Genomic DNA, 16,953 nt, shown 5'->3' on the forward strand with positions numbered 1-16,953 from the left:
TATACCAATGCTAGGATTAGGATTAAATGGATTCCCACTTGTAATTTTCAAGTTCAACAAATGATAAAAATCAAAGCGTGGGGAAGACGATCCAATACGAGTGCGGCAGCATCCAGAGCACCAATAATGTCATCTTTTGTACCTTCGAGAGTTACGATAACTATTTTTTTTATATTTATTTAAAAATATATTAAAATAATATATTTTTTTTATTTTTTAAAATTTATTTTTGAAATTAGTGTTGATTCAAAAATATTAAAAAAATAATTTTTAAATAAAAAATAATTTTTTTGCTTTATTTTTTTTTAATAAGATACACCTCATTTGTTTAACTTCGAGACTCATATAAATTTATTATTATTTTATATTTACTTCTATTAATTCAATTAAAAATATTTATCATTAAGTTTTAATATTGAATGTTAGGTAAAACTCAATAAATAGTTTTATATTATTATTTAATTTAACCTTAGAGCAACCAAGTACATAAAATATATTTTAGTTTAGAAGAATTATTGAGAATCCATAGTTTTCATCTCCTGTTGATAATTCAATATAAATTTCTTTTCTTTCAATATAAATAAAGAAACTAGCTCAACATGTCTTTTTATTTTAGTTAGATTAAATTTTTAATTTTTAATTTTATTCTTATATTTTCAGTTTAATATATACATGATAAACTTAAATTAAATTATGAAAAAAAAATTGTAAAGTGATGTTGAAATTCATGTTGATTTGATTGTGTTCGTAGTTTCGATTTAGCATAATGTATTTCTATTTTCCACGAGATCTCTTTTAATTTGTATTTGCAACTGCAAATTTGACCTAACTCATATTTCATATCATTAAGAGTAAGAGTGTGATTGACAGTGTAGTAGTGGTTGTTTTTCAAATAGCTTTTCATGCTGAAATAAATGTTAATGATGTATTTTTATTTTTTAAAAATCATTTTTGATATTAGCACATCAAAAAGATTTAAAAAGTACAAACTGTACTTAATTTTAATAAAAATAAATAATTAAAATTTAATCAAATACAGATTCAACCGCAGAGTTAAACAGGCTCTAAAAACCAAGACACCTTTAACCCTAATCACTATTCTAGATATTTATTCCCTCGGTGATCTAAAATCTAACTTGAATTAGTTTTTTTTTTTTTTTAAATCACGGTGAATTAAACTTGAAAATGGGACCGGAATGATAACTATGATCACACCCACTCGAGATATCCAATCTGCCGAACAAACGTCACCCCCACAAATCCTTGGTTGCCCCACCCCACTAATGCCCATCTTCCATCAAACCCCAGTCTTTGGAGGAGGTTAAGCTGTTCCCTGGAGGCCATGGAAAGGGGTGGAGATTCTGGATGAAAAACTAGCTTACTGTGCAGAGAGGTTCCAATCTTGAAATCAAAATCATTTTGAGCATATTTATAGACAAATTAAAGGTTGTATGAACAGGAATTGGAGGCCTCAATCTGATGATGTGTCGGGTATGTTAGATAGCCTGCCAGCAAAGGAAGAAACTACGTGGGTTCAATGATCTAGAGTGGCTTGGCTGAAGCAACGAGACAGAAAGCCATTGTCCCCTGACATGAATCAGATGCTTGCTGCTACCTTTACACATGAGGAGGCTTGTGAGGCAAATACACCCATCAAAAAGCCCTTGTCCCCTGTTGCTTTTGCTGCCATTTTCTTTAAGAAATGGATGTTTGTCCAGTATTGTTAGGGGTGCTGAATGAGGATTGGAATCCACTAACTGTAAACCACTCATTCCCAAAGCTAATAGCCCTGAGAAATGCACTCATTTTCAAGCTTTTTATGGAAGCCCTAGCTAATAGGCTGAAAAAGATTTTGAAGGTTATAGTTAGTGAGAATCAGTGTGTAAAAATGTACTCTTGGCTTTTGAAACTTTTCACTGCACGAAGAAGATGAGAGGTATGCGAGACATTATGGGGCTCGAGCTGGACAAGATAGGAACGAGCATTGCGTCAACCGGTTTGATTTGGATCAAAACTTCAATTAAATGAAAGAATCAAAATATTTACCAATTTGGTTTGGTTTTATATATATATAAAAAAGAATAAATTCAATTTAATTCATAAATATGCTAGTTTGACTATATTTTATAAGCTTTGAGTTTTTATTTTATAATAGGTTTTTTTTAAAAAAAAATTGATTTTGGTTTGGTTTTAATTTCTAAAATTAAAATCAAATACTCTTGAATTTCTTAAAACAATTTTAGCCAAAATTACCCAAAAAAATTGAAAAACCATTCAATTAAGTTAATTTGGAGTCAAATTTTTTTAATATTTTGAAAATTTTAATTAGTTTACTCACTCCTAAAAAAAATTGATAATTTAATCTGAACTCGATAGATATCAATTCGACCAGAATGAATAGATATTTTTTAGACTTGATGGAAAATAGATAAGGTATAAATATTATCAAAACCAATCCAAAACTAACCTGAAATATATATTTATATTAAATATATATTTATAAAATATTGTGAATATTATCAAAACCAATCCAAAATTAACCTGAAATATATATTTATATTAAATATATATATTTATAAAATATTTAAATTTTTTAATATAATATAATATATACATAATTTGACATAAAACACACACAAATATAAATAATATTTATTATTTTATTATTTAATATACATGTATATATGTATTAACTATTATATTTTTTTATTAATAAATAGTAATCGATACTTATTTAATACCCGAAATCTAATAAATAACTAAATTTTTTATTTAATAATAAATAAAATATAAATATTAAAAAATTCAACCTGCCTGCGGTAATCATTGCCATCCCTACTCAACACAACTAAAGGCATGTGATAGAGCTGAACGAGGGTTACTTAAGAAAGTTATGTTGAAACTGGGTTTCTGCCCGGAGGGGGTTGATGTTATTAAGAGATGTGTCTCCGTGGTGAGCTATTTGGTTCTTGTTAATGGCATTCCTCCCCGACAATTCCAACTTAGCAGAGGACTCAGGCAAGGGATCCTCTATCACCTTGTTTTTTTATTTGTGTTGAAGGTCTTTCAGCTTTGGTCAATGATGCTGAAAAGGGAGGTTTAATTAATGGAGGAAAGGTTTGTCGTCGAGCACCTTCCATCACCCATTTATTTTTTGCTGATGACAGTATTCTGGTTACCAGGGAAACCATGCGAGAAGTTGAATGTATTGCAGACATCCTCCAGCTATATGAAAAGCCTCTGGTCAGCAAGTAAATTTAGAAAAGACTGAAGTAGTGTTTAGCCAAAATGATCCAGCACGTGCAGAATATGTTCAACCAGAGATTAGGAGTTAAGGCAATGCAGTATATGCTAAATACTGGGGGTCTTCCAGCTATGGTAAGAAGGCTAAAGAAGGCAGTCTTGTCCTCAATCCAGGACCAGGTTTGTAAGAAGGTGGGTGGCTTGAAAGAGAAATTTTTATCAGAAGTTGGAAGGGAACTTTTGATCAAATCAGTGCTATAGGCCATTCCTCCGCATTCGACATCGTGTTTTAGGCTTTCTGACACCCTCTGTGAGGAGATGGGGAGTAAGATAAAAAAGTTTTGCTGGTGCCAATTGAAGGATCGAAGGATTCACTGGGTTTTTTTTGGGAGAAATTATGTAAGGGAGAAGCTTATGGTGGGTTGGGTTGGGTTTTAGGAAGATGTCTTGTTTTAGCAAAGCAAGGTTGGAGATTGCTCAAGAATCCTTCCTTTCAGATAGCCCCTGTATTAAAACAGATATTTTCCTTCAACCAGTTCTGTATATAGAAGCTTCTATTGGCCAATCTCCGAGCTATTCATGGAGAAATATTATTGGTGCTAAGTATCCGCTAGAAGCTGGAACTAGATGGCGAGTTGGCAATGGAAATGATATCCGGATATTGAAGGATAAATGGGTACCAGACCTACCTGAGATGCGCATACAGTCTTTTGTTTCAATTCTTGGTAAAAGTGCTCAAGTGAGCTGATCAACTGGGAGACCAGGACTCGGGATGGTGATCTGATCGATTCCATCTTTTCACAAATGAAGCTCGGGGTATTCTATCCACCCTGATAAGTCTTCGTCGAGCAAAGGATGATTTAACCAGAGCAATGGCTAGAAATGGTAGCTAGCGTCTCTGTTAAAAGCGGCTACCATTTTGAGAAAGAAAGACTGGAAGCTCGTCCATTGTTGACTAGTGAAGAATCTTGGTGGAATTTCATCTGGAAGCTTCATATTATTCCTGAGGTCAATAGCTCTATATGGCATGCATGCCTAGATGTGATGCCATCGAATTGGAATCTTACAAGGAAGAGGATTACTGTTGATCATAATATTCGTGACAGATACTTACCATTCTAATGGTGAAACGACTTGGCATATTCTGGTCCAATGTTCGTGGGCAAGGAAGATGTGGCTGGAGATCAGTCCTCTTAAGTGGGCGCAGCACTTGAAACAAAGCCTCAATGATGATGAGATGAGGATAGTTTTTTCTCTTAAGTGGCTCTGACCCTCAGATTTGCATGCAATGTATCTATTCAGTGGTTGCAAGAATTAACTATCCTGATAAGGGCGAGGTTAATATTAACACTAATGTAGCTATTTTTGGGATGGAGAAGATTGGATTAGGGGTTGCCATGCTCGATGATAAGGGTGAGGTTATGCTGACAGCTTCGAAACCAGTTGACCCTCTTTTTGCTGTAGAAGTGGGTGGAGCTTTTGCTGCTCAACACGGTCTACTTCTTGCTACTGATACGGGTTGTGCGGTGCTGTTCTGAAGACAATTTGTAAGCCTCTTTCCCATGCCCTGAAGCCTCCACATTTCCTCCCTCGTGAATTGAGCAGTGCGGCGGTGGAGAGTATTCACATAGGCTCCAGCTTCTCCTCGTACTCACCTAGAAGTTCAAGCCATATCGCACATGCACTTAGTAGAATGGTAGGTTGATCTCGAGAGAATTTGGACGGAGGTTACGTTGATGTTGATGTTGATGTTGTTGATGATGATGATGATGATTGGTGCACGCAGAATTATCTGCTACTTCATAAGAAAAATTAATAAAAATAGATTATAATAAAAAAAATCAAGAATCATCCAATCCATTTATGCTATCTGTATGGGAATTATGGTGGGTTCCAGCAATTTAATTACTTAAAATGTTCCAATTATTTTTACTTTTGAAATAGCAGTAATTCTCATGAGCTAGCTACTGTTCTAAATTATATCAGGGTTATTCAAATAATCAGTCGTTTGATTATTCTTCCCATGAACATAATAAGAATTATATATGGTGAATTACGCAGCATTAATTAACTATATATTTACACCCGTTTTAATAAACAAAAAAGATTCTAGAAAAAAAAAACGATTCTCTAAAAGAAGTAGATTATATATAGATATAAAATCTGTAACAAGTGGATTATAAATTAAATTTATTATCAAGATTTGATCTTAAGAAGGAATTGTTCTTTATGAAAGAAGAAGAAGAAGTTGGCGGAGTGTCCCACAATTAGGAACTGCACAGCTATATATATTAAAATCATGGCTGAGAATTATCAAATAACCATATGAATTCAATAACTATTTTATGTTTAATTTTTATCAAATAAATAAAAATAATGAGATTCAAACTCGTGACCGCTTGATCATCAAGACTATGATATCATGTCAAAGAATCATCTGAACCCAATAGCTTAAACTGTTAGATGAAATCTCAAGATATAATTTATATTATTTTCAAACAAGAATACATAAATAAATATTACCACAACTCATAAATGGACCATCAAGACGCATGGTTGATATTAAGGTATAGAATTTTTTTTAAAAAAATTTTATTTTAATATATATATATATAATGTTAAAATGTTAAAATCATAAAAAATATTAATTTAATATTTTTTAAGATATATATATTTTTAAAAAACATCTAAAAATATAAAATACAGCAGCCGATAGCCAAGATTGTGCTTAACTTACCATTAGCCTTTCCTTTAATTGTCTCATAAGAACTTATTGGATCTACGCCAGAAGAAGAAGAAGAAGAAGAAGAAGAAATTATTGAGAGGATTAACTTTAAAAATTCTTTGAGATGCCTTTTTTTTCCATTCAAACATTCTTTAATTCCACTTCAGGTTCCATCTTTACTACAAAGTAAATTCTACATTCGATTTCTCGAAGCTTTTTCTTGTCTTTTTTTCTGTTTGGAGCCGTGAAATGAACATTATTTAGAGACTTGGACGTGAGAAATGATTAGGATTGAATTTATAATTAAATAAAATAAGATATTAATTCGACAAAAAATTATTTAATGAATAAATTAACTTAGCTAAACTCAATTTAAATCTGATTCCGTTATCAATATAAAAAACAAGTAGAAAGGGAGTTATTTTTTTTTTACAATAAAATTATTTTTAAATATTTTTTATACATAAAGATTACCGCTCGTAATGTTACCTTTTTAAATAACTATCCATTAAAGTTACAATTACACATTTTTAATAATAATTATTGAACTAGCTGGGCTAAGGAAAAAATAAATAAATGAAATACTTTGTTGGAATTAAAACAATTAATCTAAATTAATTAGATGATGCACGAGTCAATCAAATGATTTGATAATTCAACTCTTTTTTAAAGTAAATTCCAAGATCGTATATTAAAATCATGAATAAAAGCTCAAATGGAGGAGAGAGGTAATTTGAGGTGGCAAAGGTGAAGAAAGAACTCAACAGGAACGTTTAACCGACGCCAAATGCCAATATTCTGGAGGGTGCTTTCTCGCTTTCTTTCTCACTCACATTCTCTACAGTGCATGTCTCTGTCTCTGTCTCTGTCTCTGTCTCCTCTGTTTCTTCTCTTAAAACCCAAACAAACTAACCCAGTTTTTACTTCAAAAACTCAGACAAGTTTCTCTCCTTAAAGACTGTTACTACTCTAATTATACTCTCAATCTCCTTCTCTCTCACGTACACTCAAATATATATACATACAGCACTGACTCTGTGTCCCTACCTGTCTCTGTCCATGATGGAAAATAATGGTTTCTCTTCTCCGCGAAATGATTCGTTTCCTGCTGGTCTCCGTGTTCTCGTTGTCGATGATGATCCCACCTGGTTAAAAATCCTTGAAAAGATGCTCAAGAAATGCTCTTATGAAGGTTACTTAACTATATTTTTTCCACATCCGCTTCGTACTAGCATCTATCTATTACTCTTCTTAGTTGCTCCTTGCTATTTCTTTTTCACTTACAAACTGTTGTTTCTGAACTGGGTTTTGTTTCTACAATCCACGGTCTCATTTCTGCTTGATGGTGGCTTTTACTTTTTGTTTCTTTCCTGTTATTTTCTCTTTCATGGGCTCTGAAGGATATCTTGATTTCTCTGTTGTAAGCTAGTACATGGAGAATTCGAGATTCTTCTTAAATAATTGATATCCCGCAATTTTTTTCCTTCTTTTTTGAGCTATGCAAGTGACATGCAACTAAAGGGTTCCAAAGTTGTGCATGGAAGGTTGTTGTATTGTTTTTGAGCATTTTTGGATTTTATTATTTTCAGGAATTATTTATCACCTCAGGTATCATTTCAAGTTCCAAAATTTTGTAAACAGGCTCATGGTATTGGGAATGTGGAGGAATTGTCTTTCTTGATTTCAAGATTTGAAGCTCAGAATTTGCTTATTTCCAACAGAAATATACAAGTTTATCATCAATGATGTTGTGCTACTCTTTTCACAGATTTGTCCTCTTTTCTTTTTTGCAGTTGGTTAAAGTAATTAGAGGGTTTATTGATGTTTGCTCCACTAGTACTAGCCAACTAAACTATTGAAAGTATGAAACACATCAATATCCTCCTACTCTTTTAGTATTTCAGTTTTATTTAATTTTCATCTTCTGGGTGCATTTAACTCAGATTTAGTGGTCTTGAGCATGATGAGATTGAATGGATTATGATTGTTTGGCAATGTTGTTGGCTTTTATGTGTTTATGATTGTGGTTACAGCTATCATTGCCATAACAGAGTTAAATTATATCTGTTGTTTGAAGTGATTTGGAGTTGAAGGCCAAAATAATAGTTTAAAAAATCAAAATCATGATTTGATTAACATGATATTAATATGGACGTAAGGTATAAAATTTGCTAAAAAATTTTAAAGGATCTTTAATTAAAAGAAAGTACTGTCATAACAGAACTCATGAGCCTCAATTTTCAGAATTTTGATTTTTGGCCATTTAAGCTACTTCTGTAGCTGTTTTTGTTTTTTTTTTTTTTTTTTTTGTTCCTGCAAAAAACTTGATAGAAGTGTGGTGGGAGAAAAGCACCTCCACTGCAGCTCCAAACACCTTCTAAGCTCAGCTAATCATTTTACATGTTAGCATTGATTTTCCTTGGCATTTTCATTATATTTAGAAGGATATGCTTCACTACTGCAATTCCCTATAGAGTCTCTGAACACTCAAAGTCAACCCGGTTTTTGGATTTAGTTGTTTTCAAGTACTTGTGCCTCTTTTATCGATATTTTTTCCCTTAATTCTTCTGGTACTATTGAAGGACTTTAACATCATAATCTTCTTCTTACTTTTTTAGTATTTCACACCCTCACAATAATATCTTGTTCAGTGAAAGTGTTTTCTTATGCTGGATGTGATTCTATAGCAAGATTCTTGGCTTCTGACCATACGTGTAGTGTCTCACATTTCCATTTGGAATGCTTTGTTAGTGACCACATGCGGTTTGGCAAGAGATGCTTTGAACCTGCTTCGTGAGAGGAAAGGAGGATATGACATTGTAATTAGTGACGTCTACATGCCTGACATGGATGGTTTCAAACTTTTAGAGCAAGTTGGACTGGAGATGGATCTTCCAGTCATTAGTCGGTTCTTTTCTCTTACTCTGGAATTTTATTTCAATGCCAATATTTTCTATTTGCGTATACATATACCCATGTCGTGCTTGCACTATATATATATTGGAATATTGATTCAGCTTCTGACCAGTTGCGCTTGTCAACTTACAGTGATGTCTGTTGATGGAGAGACAAGCAGGGTGATGAAAGGCGTTCAACATGGAGCATGTGATTATCTTCTTAAGCCTATACGAATGAAAGAACTCCGGAATATATGGCAGCATGTATTCAGAAAGAAAATACATGAGGTAAGAGACATTGAAACTCTTGAACGGGTCGAAAGTTTTCAAATGACTAGAAATGGATCAGATCAATATGAGGATGGGCATGTGCTCTGTGGAGAAGATCTTACTTCCATAAAGAAAAGAAAACATTTTGAAAGCAAGCATGATGAAAAAGACACTGGTGATAGTATTTCTACAAAGAAAGCTAGAGTAGTTTGGTCAGTAGATCTTCACCAGAAATTTGTCAAAGCCGTAAATCAGATAGGATTTGATAGTAAGTATTTATTTGATGTTTCATTTCAGAAACTTGGTGCTTGAATCATTTCAGGAATTATGAATGCTCACATATTTTATGAAAAATTTATTAGCATTGAATTCTTTATGTGGTTTCCAATGATATAGCCACATCTTTGCCATCCTTCGACGGAGCAATGACAGGTAGTGTCTGTTTGGCAGAAGTTGGTCCCAAGAAAATACTTGACATGATGAACGTGCCATGGCTAACAAGAGAAAACGTTGCTAGCCACTTGCAGGTATAACTTATGAAAATCAATCAAAGAATTTTAACATCTTTCTGTCATTTTTAAATTCAATATGTCTTATGAGCGTACTTGATTTTGAGAAGTATAGTATTCCTCATTGGAAAGGCTTTCTTACATGCAGAAATACCGTCTCTATTTGAGTAGGTTGCAGAAAGAAAACGATTTTAAAAATCCTGCTGGTGGGACAAAGCAGTCAGATTCACCTTTAAGAGATTCTGCAAGAAGTTTTGGCTCTCAGAACTCCATCAACTTGCAGCCCAATGATGTTTCGAATGGGAGCTACAGATTTTCTGGTAGTAGCTTAGTTGTCCACAATGGGGATCCCAGAAGCCATGACAGTGATCGAAAGAGACTTGTTTCAACGCTTGTGGAAGAACCCAAAAGAACCTTAACTGTTAATGTTCCCAATCCTTGTATACCCAGAAGTTCACAAATGGAATTTGGTCATCCCCTTGCACCTCCACAATCAGAAGTAGACTTTGGAGCATTGGATTCTACTTTCCCGACAAAGTATCCTTGGTGTGGAATTCCAGAGATTCAACTAAAAAAAGAACATAATCCACTTCATTTGAATGATGAATTCAGCCACCTTCCACTGCCTGGTCAAAAGCAGCTTACCCAAGCTGATTATCCACAACCTGCTCCAGCCATCAGTTCTGCACCATCCTTAACACCTTCTCATAACGAGTACAGGAGCAATGTTAACCATGCAAGTTCAACAGCTATTGCGGTTGACTCTAGCCCTATTCAATCAAAGACCAGTGTGGCAAATCATCAAGCTATTGAGCTCATTTCCAAGAGCACACCAAGTTTGGAAAATCAAGTTTTCAATATGAATTCCATTACAGAATTTGAATCTTCCCGGAAAAACATAAATTTGGGAATGCTACCTTTCACAACTTTGGAGGAAGACTTGCGAGTATGTTGGGTTCCAGGTGATTGCTATATGAATCTCGGACTCCAGAACATAGAGGTTCTGGAATACTTCGACCCAGGTCTTCTCACAGACGTACCGGTAAACTTGAATGATGGGCTGAGGTTTGACTATGAGTTCAATGACCCAACAGAATATTCTCTAATAGATCAAAGCTTGTTTATAGCATGATCTTCCTCTCCCTTCCATTCATATTCAATGATGAAGGATCACTTGCCTTATCTTTTTCTGTACCAATACATTATAGGAGCCTTCTAACTTTGGGTTGGGATATTTTATTTTTGATCGGTCTGGTCTTGGATGTTGAAACATGTATAATAGGAGTGATGACAAACATCCAGCATAATAATGTCTGTCACTCACCTCTGGTACCTGCATTACTGTGCTGTATGCTGCATCTGTCACATTCCTTACAATGTATTAGCTGCCGGAAGTAGAAATCTTATCATCGCACATCTCATTCTGCTGCTTTAACTGAAATGGTTTTATGTCCATTCTATGCTCATTTTGCCTGATTAGTGTTGAGCTGACTCAATTGATGGCATTGCAGAACTCTGATAAGGTCCAATCCTTCGGCAATACTGGCACGCACTTGTTCGGCCTCGACCTAAAATCAACTGCACCAAGCAGCTTTATTAATCCTGGGCCCTTTGTTCACGCATTAAATGGACTGGTCTGTCTATGTAGGTTTTTGATTCAGATTGTGTATAATACAAAAGAAATGAACAAAGAATAGGAAATAATAGTCGAAAACATAAGAGGAAAGGGGAGAGAGCTAGTTTCTATCAGCATTTAGCTTTACTCGAGGACTAGAAAACGAAGTGATGCTAAGCTAATAATTGAGAATATACACAGATTTTATAGTGCTAGTTTTTACATAGCAGGCCATGAAACAATAGAGCCAATCTTTCAACATGTAATGAAAGAATGATCCCTTCGATTCTACTGTCAAACCTCAACACGCTACATATTGCCAAAACTATTCAACTTCCACAAGGAAACAGAAAAAATGACTGGTATAAAATTCTACAGGCTATGTTTGTTTTCGCGTTGCGTTGCACTGCAGCAAAAGCATCAAACCAAACCGGCCCTTAATGTTGAACACTGTCATCAAAATTACGTTGCCATCAAAGGATTATTTTCCTTGCGTAGCGTGTAGAAAGGTAAATCTGCACAATCACTAGCTGGGTTGATCAAACACAACACAGTTCAGATGCTCATATGAAGCACCCTCGTACAAGGAGCTCACGGCTGGATATTTGGAGAAGCATTCTCGTGTGTGTTCTTCTTCGGTAGCAAGGTGATTGAGCGAGTTGAGCTATGGTTACTTCTCTGGATAACAGGCTTGGAGCTTGCCACGTTGGAGGTTGACTTCCTCCCAAGTTTCGGTGATCGAGGTCGAGTCAACGGGATCTGCAAAACATGATTGATCTGTAAAACTAAAAAAAGGTAATGCATCTAAGCTTAGACCTAGAACCGTATCTCTACTTCTTTTCACCCCTGGTCCTATGGAAAATGGGAAAACCATCTCATCCACAGAAGAAATATAGGAAAGGTCAGATTTCCATGATTGAACTTCTAAAGTAGGCCGACGCAAGTTCAAATTTTGAATGATTGACCATCTAAAGCATGTCTAATTAGCAAGTTTGATTTCCTATTTTGTAGTATTATGTTCTTCTAAATGTTAAATTTTGTTGAACAGTTCTAAATTACCAATGCAGCAAATTCTAGCAGCTTCATGCACATTGACCATGAGGTCAACATAATACTACCAAAATATTATTCATGAATATTAGATATTAGTTATTAGACGAACCTTCATCGTTGAATTTTCTGGAGACCGCAAACCTCGATGCAAGTCATCTCTTGGCTTCCCCCCGAAGACAGCACTCTGCCTTAGTTTCTTAATGTCATACTCTGCCTTCTCCTGCACAGCATTAACGGAAAAGGTAATTTTTTGAAAATGGCTTTATCAAGAAACAAGGATAAAATGCAAGTCCAATGTCAGAAAATAATTTTTGGATAGAATCATTGAGTGTAGAATAAAGGAAACCCATCTTAGCATTTGTGACACACAATACCAAACAAACACTACAATAAGGTTATGTGAGACAACCTTAGGTCTTGCTTGCAGATGCCTTTTTTCTGTGTCCTCCTTTGCATTGTTTTTCTCTCCAAGCTTCTCAAAGAACTAGGATAGCCAGAAAAAAACGAGATATCACACCATGAGATTATTGTAGCGAGGAATAAATGGACAGAACTGAAGAAATGAATCTTGCCTCTTTTCTTTTTGCCGCTCTTTCATCACTTCTAAAGCTAAATGGAGAGGAGATAAGTGGAGGTCGTGATTTGCTTCCCTTTGCACTTGAAGATTTCGAGCAGCTGTAATTCTATATGTTTAGGATTTGAACATGGGAAAAATGTTGCTTCTCTGTTCTAGTTACTAATTATTCATTCTCCATGAATGGTGTGCTATAAAAGGTGAAGAATGCAACAATGCTGCAAACATAAAAATTAATTTTATGCTACAAACTCAGTGTATTATACCAACTAGTCCCACAGAAGCAAACATATGACCATGGCATGAGAAATATCGTACAGACAAAAAAGAACCATTTAGGAAATCCATGAGCAAAGTCCTTACTCTGAAGAGAGGGTCTGCGATATTCCACCTGCTGTAATTTTTCCTGAAACTGACTTGTTGAGCTCTGACTTAGTTCTGCAAGGATACACTCGTCAATGACAACAATTAGAATGGGTCAACTGCTGGTGTTTGTAGAGACAACTACCTTCTATCTTGTGAACGCCGAAATACTGAAGGGAGAAGCTTTGATACACCATAAACAGATCCCTGCAGTTTAGACATGTAATTCATCATGTTGAGTTACTACATTATTACTGGTATGAGTATTAATTGAAGTGTGTGCGCACATGAGTGTCTGTACTGCATAAAATGATATAGTTCAAATAATGATCATGGTATGACGAATGGAGATACCTTGGTTGAAATTTCTGGAGTAGCGGACATGTCTTTAGATACTCTGAGAGAACTTTTATTGGTGTCTTGCAAACGAGAAGAAAAATTGATTGACATGTGGATAGATTTCTGAGTTACTCCCTTTTTGTCCATCAATCCTCCAGCAGACTTCTTACTGTTTGTAGTTGCATTTGTTTCAGCTCTTAGTCTTGTGGAACTTGACAGTTTGGCAGAAGACTTTGGGAGTTTCGTTGCTCTACTCTGACTAGATGATTTTGATGAAGAACTCATTTGCCTTTTATTACTTGGTAAAGCTACATTCTCCTCTTCAGCAGCTACCTGAGTGGAATGGCAACTTACCTTATTGGCCGTGTCACTGTCCTGAGCATTTTCAATCTGCTTTGCATTTGCGACCTGAATAGAGTTTTCCACGTCAACATTTTCATTCATGGTGGATAAGTATATTCTTACTGGTGTGAGTAATAATTGAAGTGTGTGCACTCATGAGTGCTGCATAAAATGATGTAGTTCAAATAATGATCATGGCATGAGGAATGGAGATACCTTGGTTGGAATTTCTGGAGTAGCGGACCTGAATTTAGATACTCTGAGAGAACTTTCACTGGTGTCTTGAAATTGAGAAGCAAAATTAATTGACATGTGGATAGATTTCGGAGTTACTCTCTTTTTATTCATCAATTCTCCAGCAGACTTCTTAATGTTCGGAGTATCATTTGTTTCAGCTCTTAGTCTTGCGGAACTCGGAAGTTTGGCAGAAGACTTGGGGAGTATTGATGCTCTACTCTGACTCGATGATTTTGATTGCCTTTCATTACTTGGTAAAGTTACATTCTCCTCTTCAGCAGCTACCTGATTGGAATGGCAACTTACCTTATTGGGTATTTTCTCTTCTGGCATGGCCACAATAATGTCAGAGTCTTCAGCATTTTCGTTCTCCTTTACATTTTCCACCTGAATAGAGTTTTCCATCGCAACATTTTTTTCTCTCACCTCTTCATTTCCTTCTTCCTTCGCATTTTGTAAATTATCCTTTAGCTCGTCAGCATAAAATGCATTCGCATCAGAGGACTGAATTACGCCAGCATCAACACTCCCCTCATCTTGTTCATTGATGATAACATCATTGGTTTCTTTGGGAAGCTCCGAATTAACATGAGAGCTATTGAGAGCCTCGTCTGCAGCTTCTACTTCAGGAACATTAGATGCCGCGTTTGCTTGCTCAAGCAAGGCTGCTGCTTTCATGGCAGCCCTCTTCTTGTAATGAGCCTCAAAATATGCTTTCTTCTGGGCAACAGAACCTGGCTTGGAAAACTGCTCAACTTCTTCCAAGTAGCGATTGTGACTAAAGGTTGACCACTTCTCCCAAGCCAAAGATTCTGACATAAATCTCCCGAATGAGATTGATTCGGTCAGCGCTCGAATTGGATTGTCCTGAAACTCAAAAATGAATTCCATGTTTGCTCAATGATTTTCTTTGATGTTAACTTATTATTGTCATCCATTTCAAACTGATGATATACATAAAACAATTAACACTGAAATGCAAAGAAACTCCAAAGACTCGCTCAGTTTCTCTATTATTAATAATAATAAAAAAAAAGCCGTAATCTTGAAGATATGAAGGCCAGACAAATCATGCTCAAGTCTCAAATAAATTTTAACAATAGAAAGAAAAAAGGCAATGCGAAATGGAAAAAATCATCAATACGAAAGATGTCCCAAAAACGAAAGGTAACAAGAGCCAATCCTTGGTGCATTTAATGCAATTTTCCTGAAAATATTAGCTGTTCAGTAAAATAAAAGAGACAGCTTAAATTATTTTCCTTTGAAGAGTTCATTCAAAGCTCTGAGCATAATCAAGAACAGCAGAAATCAACTAAATAAGAAACGAGTGAAACGAGTGAATCCTCGAAGCATTATGGTCTGTTTGTTTGCTCAGAAAGAAAACAAAAACGAGCAACAGAATCCCACAACAGCCTTTTTTCCATTTCACTAAAAACCCCATTCATTATTCTTTAAAGATGTTTCAATATCGCAGGCAAGATCACAACAACTGAAGCAGAACCCACAAAATATTACTAAATAACACGAAGAATTTTAAACTGCAGAACATCATAAGACAAGAAATGAGATAATATATGAACAAAAGGAAGTTTGAAGGACTAACCTCTTTGGCTTCTCTGGAAGCACTAGATGGATGAGAAAAGGATCTCAAAAGACAAGCTGATTCTCCCATTTCTTCTTCTTTGCCTATACAAAGAAAGTAAATCCTACCAGCAAAAATATTCTTTTTTTATTCAAAACCCTTCTCTACTGACAGCAGGTATTTAAGAGCTTTGCCAGAAGAGTCTGTCGTAGTCTCCCTTTAAATTTTGAAAACTAGGCTCTATGCTCTATGCTCAAATGGGTCCATTCCAATATTTCAAGCAAGAAAGGCAAATTGGGTGAGTAAGAATAAGAGGCAATCAGTTCTTCGCAGAGAAAGGAGACTTTTTTTTCCAGAGTCAGTGAGAAAAGGGGGATGAATCTCTCTTCTTTGTTTTTGTGTGTCTGAATCTTGTTTGTTTGATTGATAGATTTCTTTTCCTTCCACTAGATTGCATCCGAATTAAGGAGTTGGGCCCTCCCTTAATACAACTCATAACGGCTAGTTTCTTTTTAATTTTTTTTTATTAATTTCTATTTATATATAAATTTTTGTGTTTATTTAATTCTACTATTACTTTTTAAAATATTTTTTATTTAAAAATATATTAAAATTTTATATTTTAAAATTTTAAAATTTTTTATTTAACTTAGACATATATAAAAATATTTTTAAAATAAAAAATAAACAGACTCTAACTCATTAATTTGTTATCAAAATTTTGACTCGGACTCAAATTTGAGCTTTTTTTTAAATTAATTTTTTTATTATTAAAATAGTATTATTTTAAAATTTAATAAATTCAAAAATAATATTTTAATAAAAAATAAATTAAATTAACTTGATTAACTCGTAAAACCTTAAATCTTAATCAAGTTACTATCCATACTTAAAATATGTTTGGTAGTGTGGTAGCAGTTGCTTTTCAAATAATTTTTTGTGTCGAAATACATGTCAATGATGTTTTTTCATTTTTTAAAAATTATTTTTGATATCAGCACATTAAAACGATCCAAAACGTGCAAACCATATTAAATTTTAGCAAAAAAAAAATTGAATTTTTTGGGAACGCCCGTTTGCACCCGCGTTCCCAAATACATTCTTAATAAATATGGGTTTTTCTTTATATTTATGATAAAAAGAAAAAAGAAAAAAAACATGTTAGTGACCGATGGAGGGAATCTTATAGTAAGATTTTTTATTT

The 16,953-nt window shown here is 34.5% G+C and overlaps 2 protein-coding genes across 6 annotated transcripts; one reads left to right on the forward strand and one right to left on the reverse strand.

Moving 5' to 3' along the window:
* The first annotated feature begins 6,788 nt into the window (after positions 1-6,788).
* LOC133705366 (two-component response regulator ARR11-like) lies at positions 6,789-11,085 on the forward strand. Of its 5 annotated transcripts, none has more exons than XM_062130509.1 (6): positions 7,021-7,160; positions 7,762-7,829; positions 8,720-8,872; positions 9,017-9,403; positions 9,532-9,662; positions 9,793-11,085. In XM_062130509.1, coding segments are annotated over exons 2-6 (1,656 nt in total). In that variant the 5' UTR covers positions 7,021-7,160; positions 7,762-7,828; the 3' UTR covers positions 10,777-11,085. The 5 variants fall into 5 exon arrangements, with proteins under 5 accessions (XP_061986490.1, XP_061986491.1, XP_061986493.1 ...); XM_062130510.1 differs by lacking the exon at positions 7,021-7,160 and adding an exon at positions 7,171-7,512; XM_062130506.1 differs by lacking the exon at positions 7,762-7,829 and having other exon boundaries at positions 6,789-7,160.
* A 330-nt stretch (positions 11,086-11,415) lies between these two features.
* LOC133705365 (protein WVD2-like 7) lies at positions 11,416-16,206 on the reverse strand. The gene is made up of 9 exons (XM_062130505.1): positions 15,771-16,206; positions 14,147-15,034; positions 13,604-13,996; positions 13,395-13,456; positions 13,250-13,324; positions 12,885-12,987; positions 12,722-12,796; positions 12,422-12,532; positions 11,416-12,018 (listed from the first exon to the last, which is right to left on the reverse strand). Exons 1-9 carry the CDS (start codon positions 15,837-15,839, stop codon positions 11,851-11,853), a joined length of 1,944 nt encoding a protein of 647 aa, XP_061986489.1. The 5' UTR covers positions 15,840-16,206; the 3' UTR covers positions 11,416-11,850.
* Positions 16,207-16,953: the final 747 nt, after the last annotated feature.

The sequence above is a fragment of the Populus nigra genome, chromosome 10, assembly GCF_951802175.1.
Source record: "Populus nigra chromosome 10, ddPopNigr1.1, whole genome shotgun sequence".
In the NCBI taxonomy this organism is placed as follows: domain Eukaryota; kingdom Viridiplantae; phylum Streptophyta; class Magnoliopsida; order Malpighiales; family Salicaceae; genus Populus; species Populus nigra.